Below are 8072 nucleotides of genomic sequence, written 5' to 3'. Positions count from 1 at the left end.
TAGATGACTTAGTTCCACAAACTGTATTTTCACTCAAAAAGTGCAAAATGGCTCAAGTGACTTAGTTACAATGTAAAAATTGGTTTGATAAAACATGTTTTCACTCACAAACTAAGAAAATGGCTCATATGACTTGGTTCCATTAGAAATTGTGTGTACTTTTAGTCCAGTTATCAAATTTCGGGACATCAATTACCCTTATTTGGAACACATAGCAGCAACTTAAGCAATGATAGTTTAAACTTATCCAGAACAACTAGCTTTTTTACATGTATGACCTAAAAATGAGTTTGAGTGGGGATTTGTCTCTCACTTTACGTCAAGTTGTATCCAAATTCTATACAAATGAAATTAAAGGAATGGACATGCCTTAACATTATGAATGAGAAAGCTGGAGTATTAAGAAGTTAGATATTGCACTACATGATAGATGGTAAATTATGCTGCAAATAAACATAAATTAAAACAAAGTAAAAAAAAAAAAAGACATATATAGTGGAAATTGTTGAAAATCGATCAATCAATGTCAATAGTGTATATTCTAAGTACAAACATCTACAGTCACCACCACACAACTTCTTCTCGTAACCCCCCAATCCCCAACTACACATTTAAGTATCAAAAGTCAGCGTCATCAAAAGGAAATAAACAAATGCTTCAAATGTGGCACTCATGGTATCGGGAAAACAATATCAATAACAACGCATTTGTGGTTGCCATGGTGTTGTAAAAGTTGCCTTAGATAGTTGCAAGTCCACTTTATTGTGTCATGTCTTCACCAAGTAGGAAGCAGTGGAAAGGAAATCCTAATAAGATATATAGTATGTGGCGTACATTTAAAGGAATTTATATATATAAATATAATTTCATGGAGATGTTTTTTTGTCACCCTATCAGTTTCTCACGTGCCCTATGTCTTTCTTATTTTATCTTTTTGCTCCTTAAGTAACAGACGTTATAAAAATGAGAAATTCTTGATGTTTGACTCATAATAGAAGTGTGTTTCTAGAGCATTTTCAATGAAATTGCTCTTCTAGCCCCATGCATTGTTCCCAGGCCTCCCAAAATTCAATTTTACTCTCGGAAATGCTTCGAAAGATATCTTTCAAAATCACAGAGTTTCGAATTGTATATTCCGAAATGGACTCATATAGACCAGGGCTAAAAAGCAGTATTCCGAAAAAGTATGAAAAAAATATTAGACTATATCAGTTAACCGGTCATACTTGTAAAAATTGGCTAAGAGAAAGTGTTCCCAATTTCCGAAAATTTACAATATTTACTTTTTGACACAAATTTTGTTTTGATGTTATTGAGTCACGTTGAATAACTCAACTAGTTTGAACAAAAAAAATTGGTGATCCGGAATCAAATTAGAATGAAAGAGAAAAATACCATTTGACATAACAACTAGTAATATTTTTTTTAGAAAAATATTTGAGGTAATAATTGAATTAGATTATAGTTAACAACTAATTACTAATATTATAAAGTCAAAAATAACTGAAATAGAATTCATATTAGTAGAAACCAATTTTTTTAATAGTAATAGTAATATTCCATCTTTTTCTTTTTGAGGTAATATTTGTTTTTACATAACTTCAATGTGATGGGTCACTCACTCCTTGCTACTCGGTAGTAATTAGAAAGAAATAATGCTAAAATGTGAAGATAAACAAAATATACTCCAGCTTTATCCTTGATACACAATGTTCGTGCGTGAGTGATTAATGGTTTAACCAAGATAAGCAATTAAAATGTCATATCTCAGTATACATCAAATTCCTAACCAAATTATACAATTGAGTTTTAACGCAAACGCTTGTTGCGTACGTATTAATTGCCACTCATATATCTGTATTATTATTATTACAAAATATATTAGGCTATGGTGGTGGTGCCTGAGAGGACTTCACCTGGTAATAGTATGGAGATGCATTGGTACCAGGTGCCATGGATGGAGAGAAACAGAGTGTCTGTGGAATTGAGTTCATAGATTGTGTTTGAAAGATGGCATTTGGTGGAAAGGTAGCTGAAATTGAGAATCCTGATGATGCTGCAGTAGAGAATTGTGGTACTGGGGAAGCAGTGCCCTGACTATTATGCCCTTGCCATGCCCAGTTTGGGAGTCCTTTTAAAGGGTCAATGCCAATTCTCTCTGCTCTTTCCTGCTAAATATTTCAGTAAGTTCTGTTACTAATGCACAACATTGTACACCCCAAGTATTTTCATTTGTATTTGTATAAGACATAAGACAAATTCAAAAGCAATGCAGCATGGAATGTTGGTGGAAATATTAATCCAAATTCATCTCATTTTATTACTAGAACTAGAATGGTCATAATATTTACAATATGTAGCATTACTTGTGTCGGTCGGTCGATAGTGGGTGGCTCAATTGATAAAATCTTATACCCATTTTTTGAATTTATCTCTATTCTACAAAATCGACTTGTGTGAAGAATGCTTGTCACTTTTAAACTAATTTTCAAGTTATATCATGCATTGCAGGGTATTCTATTTCTATGTGCTTTTTCAACTTCCATTGTTTGTTTGTATCAAAATGGTCAAAACTTTCCACCTTATTCTAAGGCAGAAACCTGACAAATAGGTAATCTTAAATATTTACTGTACTATATTTTATATGGAAAATGTTAACATGTGCACCAAGGGCACATGTTAAGGAAACAAAAGTAGAAATAATATATTGGAATTTGTGCATTTAACTTCTTAAACATTAAATTTTTTTCGAATATTAAATGCAATTTTTTATATTTAGAAGATTAACATGTGTCATTTATGCACATGTTAACATGACCCATTTTATATTTATACGTACTATAAAACACTTGGCAAAGAAAAACAATTCACTCCAGTCAAAAGTCAAATTAACAAAAGAATAGGCAGTGAACAGATTATCAGAGATAGAGAGGAAGTGAAGTCTCACCTCATTGGGAAAGAAACTAGAAAACGTGGCATTCCACATGGAAGGACGCTGTTCAGTTACAACCAACTTTTTCAAAGACGGGTCACCAATAACTGAATTCACATTGGTCTCCATCTGCAAGTTAAAGTGAACCCACCTTTATTACCATGAACATTTTATGAAGAATCTGAACCAAATGTTTCACAAAGATAAGGTAAGGGTAAACCCACAAAGGCCAAATTAACACTGATCCCATAATTTTCTTTTACTCTACATAGCTATAGTGTCCTCTACAAAGAGTGTTATTGAATTGAAAAATGATGTTTGGACATTAATTTTTATTTTATTTTTGTAAATACACTCTCAAATATTTTTTGTATGTATTTTGAAATATTTGTAAAATATAATAAAAAATAAAGAGTAAAAGAGAAATAGATATTTGGTTAGTATTTTAATGTTCAAATATTGAACCCCAAAAATCACAGTAAATTATGATGTACATGCACCACTCTAGATTTTTTTTTGTTGACCAACTATACTACTTATTTAGACTAAATACATTTTTTGTTTGTTTATATTTAAAATCGCACTAGAGTTCAATTATACAGTATTGTGAGCCTAACTCAGTTGGTTGGGACATTGCATATAATACGCAGGATTGGAGTTCGAACACTAGTAATTCCATTTATTTACCTTAAAAGTTAAAAAAAGAGAGTTCAGTTATACCTTTAAATTCCTTCCAGGATGCAGGTTGCAAGGGACTGCCTGAAATTGACGATACCCTCTGTTTTCTTTAGGTTCATGTCCTGGAGTTGCCATGCCTAAATTAAGGTCAAGATTGTGACTGCCACCTGCGTTTAATTAGGAAAATATATAAATCAATTTTTACACTGAACAATAATTAATAGTTTGTTTAATGAAATTATGAAATAACGGTCATGGTAAAATGTGTCAAAAAAAAATATATAGTATTGCTATGAAGACTACCTTCATTAATAGCTACTGGTTTCAGCTCGTTTTCATATGTACTTGGCTCAAAGTTAGTCACTGCCTCTCTTCCATTGCATTTTAGAGCTGCTTTGTCATAAGCCCTGATTTCCAGAAAATCAAAAGGGACATACATGTTGGTAATTGAAACCCCAATGAGCTTTGATAATTAAGTTTAGTAAACTCAATGTATTATGTAATTAAGAATATAATTTATGTATCATAAGACCTTGCAGCTTCTACTTCGCTGTCGAATAGCCCAAGATATATATACCTGCATGAAAGCATTTCAATATCTATAATAACAAAAACACCTTTCCCAATTGTTTCTTTGAAACAGGCATCTTAGACATGTTTCTCCATTTGAGAACTAAGCTGAAAGTGAAACCAATTCCCTTTTCTTTTATAGGCCAACATACAAGAACTTGAATTCATACTCATATCATCTAATAATCCTATGATATAACAAATCAATATTGATCAATTTCAGATTAAGTAAAAGTAGGTCCTCACTTTTTGCCAAGAAGTTGTCCCATTCGAGCTTCCCAACGACCACATTTGTGAAGTGTTACTCCTCTGTATTTTGAACTCCCCCTTGAGAAACCATTACTGTGGCGACGTAGTATATGCACAAATTCCTCCTTTGAAAGATTCTTCATCTGTTCATCATCATTAGGAGGAAATAAAATGGTGAAAAACTAATCACACAATCCATCTATATACGGACCAAGATTGTCCGTTGTTCTGCTTTCACGCAATAAACAATCTCAATCGTAGAAATATAATCTAATAATTCTGATTAATTCAATTGTCACACTTTTAATTTCAACCATTTACTTTTTTATCGGACGGTTGATAGCAATTACCGCGTTAACGTGGATTTGCAAAACCACATTATGAGTACATGGTGGGTTTTGCAAAATCAGAACAACTCGCCATAAGTTTGACAAATTCACCATAATACCAAAATGCACTATCCGTTACGACCCGTGTGAATGCACAGGTCTCTTACTAGTTTAATAAAAAAAAATGTTTACAAACCTGATTCATATCTTCCTCATACTCAACTAGATTGAAATTAATGTCAGCATCAAGTCCCCTAAACTTTATAGCAGCTCGATCATAAGCTCTGAATTTGAAAAATTCACCAAGTCAATGAACATTGACAACAATCAAATCATAATCTTATAAAATCATAATAATCTTATTAAATACAGTATGTGCAGAAATGTTACCTAGCAGCAGCATGTGCAGTGTCAAATCCACCTACAATCCCAAATACCAATTTCAGAAAATTTTCCAAAAATAGCAAAAAGGCATATAATAAATACTTCAACATAAATGAAATTAATTACTCAAAATACAAATTCATACCCAAATAAACTTGCTTCCCACAATCCCTACATCAAATACAAAACCACCAAAAACAAAGTTAGATAATACTATTATTATTATTCAACTAAACTCAAAATTAATCACACTGAATTATACTAGTAATTACTTTCCATTTCAACTAATCATCAATCAAGCAATAACTAACAGATAAGAAGAAATGTACGAAAAGGCTAAAATAGTAAAATGAACACCATGAATTTCACGAACCAGATATGCGATTCCCATCTTCCAGTTCTTCTGTAGAACGTAACTCCTCTGTACTGAGAGCTTCGAGACCTTGGTCCTCTTCTACTCTTCTTCACCTGAGGTCGTTGTTGAACTTGAACCTGAACAACTCCATTTTGAACTCCACGGTTATGATCCATCGAGAGATCCATCATACTCTTCTTCGCCGGAATCATCATCGTCGAACACTCCCCCGACCAATTCCCCGAACTCACCGGAAACAACTCCTTCGTTGCAACAACTTCGTTTCCTCCTTCAACCTTCAATATACCGAAGTTAAAAGTAAAACCATCACCGGCGCGTGTTGAACACGAGTCTTCATCTCCGGTAACGTTACTTGACCCCTCCGCATTCACGATTGATGAATTCGAAGTTCCTGAAGAAGCTTCTGGAAGTTTTTCCATCATCATGATCGAGTCATCGTTCTGAGTTGAATCGAGATTAAGATCTAACATGATGCTTCTTAATCTTCTGAGATATTATTAATCTACTATTATTAGTTAGAAGATTCTTCAATCTCTGAAGTTCGCCGGAGAAATTTTCCGGTGACCGGAAAAGTGAAATAACGGAATCTGAAACGGTTAAGAGTAAAGAATTATTGGTAGTTACATTTATAGTTTGAATCGGCGATTATCGCCGGAAACCATGTCACCGGAGAGAGTGAGAGAGATGAAAAATGTTAACGGAATTTAATGAAAGAGAAGATGGAATATATAAACATTTTCTCTCTCATGATATTAACCGGTTGGTTCGGTAACCGGTCAGTAACTAAACAACCGTAGTACCGGCCGAGTTTCTTGTTATGGGGGGCAATAAAGGGTTTTTCTAATTATTACTATTACACAACAAAAATAATAAGGGATTTTTGTTATATGGTGATGGTGATAAAGAGAAAATGTGATATGATAATATGGTAGGAATAGGATATATAGATCAAATTTTGTATTAGGTCAAGCATTGGATTTATTGTTTATGAGTTTTTATTGAATATCGAATTTCAATAACATATTAATAATTTTTTATTTTTCATATTAGACGAATCTTACTACACTATAAGGAACACAGTAAGAAAACACAGATATCAATGAGATATATTTTTTTTATTAAAATTTTTAAAATGTTATGTATTATTCTAAAATTAAATTAAAAATGTGTTTGTCTAATTAATGCATGACATTGTAATAAATTATTTAAATAATTGGAAAATATGAAATAATACAAAGAATGAAACGAGACCCACATAAATAACTCATATGAGTGCAATTGATAACGATGCTTTTAGGAACTATATAAGCTAAAATGATGTTTAAATTAGTAGCATATGAAAAATGCTACTCCCTAGGCCTCCGTCCTCTTAGGAACTCTTTTAAAATTTTGTATATGGATTAAAAAATAATAAATATTGACAAGTTGAATTCTTTTTACCATTGTTTTATTAGAAACAGAAAATTTATTTAATAAATGTTTTAGTTTTTCTTTTGGTCTTAGATGAAGTGGTAATCCACTGAAATTAAACTCACATATAATTGCGAGATTCCGGGTTCGAATCTGGGTCACGATGTTCGGACTAACAATTTCGACATTTTTGTCAGTTGAGCTAGGATTTATAGGACTAAATATTTTAGTAAATGTTTTAGTTGAAAAATGTTTTAGCTTTAGTTTTTGTAAGAGTACAAATGATAAAATATCATTAATTATTTCTTGTGATTTCTTAAAAGAACCAAGATTATGAGACAAAAATAAAAATACTAAAAAGATCAAAGATTAGAGACGGAGGAAGTATACATCAGTTGAAAAATATTATGATCCATATTAGAAGAATCATTACAAAATTTTTGTACTTTAATTAGGAGCTTGGACATTTTTTTTTCTTTTTTTTTTTTACAAAATTATTTTAGACTTATCCACTATAATTTAGCAATTTGACAATGAAATGAAATTTGAAACAAAATATCTAACAAAACTTATTAACTTCACACCCTTTTTATGGTGTTTTTTTTTTACATTAACCTTTTTATCATATTTTGCTATTTACACTTTCTTCCGATAACCTAACACATATAGGACTATCAACCATACTCTCACTCGTGGAATCATCGAAGAAGGCTCCAATTTTATCTAGTAAATTTGCACATTAACTTTTTTTTTTGTCAAATAGTATTGTGTCATTTTCTGCATATATAATGTGATGTCTCAATCAACTGAATTAAGCACACGAAGATAAAAATGGAGAAATAGTTAATAATTAAGATTAAATACTCCCCCTGTCCCTTATTATAATCATCTCTTGGTATTTTTCACGCATATTAAGAAAAATTGGTAGTGTAATTAATGTGTACTTTTTAGATGTTACAATTACTAAATTGTCCTTGGTGAAAAGATGTATTTGTAGTTGTCTTTACGGATTTCAATGCAAAGTAGGGTTATGTTTGGAAAAGTAATAATAAATATATTTAGGGAATTGAAAAAGAACTTATATTTGTCCATAAATTTTATGTTTGAAAAAATACTTATAATTAGGGACGGAGGAAGTATTTTT

General features: G+C 31.6%; 1 protein-coding gene across 4 annotated transcripts; it reads right to left on the bottom strand.

Annotated features, from left to right (window-relative positions):
* Positions 1 to 1666: 1666 nt before the first annotated feature.
* Positions 1667 to 6222, bottom strand: LOC123893977 (ethylene-responsive transcription factor RAP2-7-like). 4 transcript variants are annotated; one of them, XM_045943829.1, is made up of 10 exons: positions 5516 to 6222; positions 5288 to 5313; positions 5149 to 5179; positions 4955 to 5042; positions 4427 to 4572; positions 4143 to 4187; positions 3914 to 4017; positions 3653 to 3777; positions 2948 to 3061; positions 1667 to 2171 (listed from the first exon to the last, which is right to left on the bottom strand). In XM_045943829.1, the coding sequence occupies exons 1-10, from the start codon at positions 5986 to 5988 to the stop codon at positions 1887 to 1889; spliced, it is 1437 nt and encodes a 478-aa protein (XP_045799785.1). In that variant the 5' UTR covers positions 5989 to 6222; the 3' UTR covers positions 1667 to 1886. The 4 variants fall into 4 exon arrangements, with proteins under 4 accessions (XP_045799785.1, XP_045799786.1, XP_045799787.1 ...); XM_045943830.1 differs by having other exon boundaries at positions 1667 to 2168; XM_045943831.1 differs by lacking the exon at positions 4143 to 4187 and having other exon boundaries at positions 5516 to 6221.
* Between the last annotated feature and the right edge of the window lie 1850 nt (positions 6223 to 8072).

The sequence above is a fragment of the Trifolium pratense genome, linkage group LG7, assembly GCF_020283565.1.
Source record: "Trifolium pratense cultivar HEN17-A07 linkage group LG7, ARS_RC_1.1, whole genome shotgun sequence".
Classification (NCBI taxonomy): Eukaryota; Viridiplantae; Streptophyta; class Magnoliopsida; order Fabales; family Fabaceae; genus Trifolium; species Trifolium pratense.
This window is presented reverse-complemented; position numbering and strand designations above follow the sequence as displayed.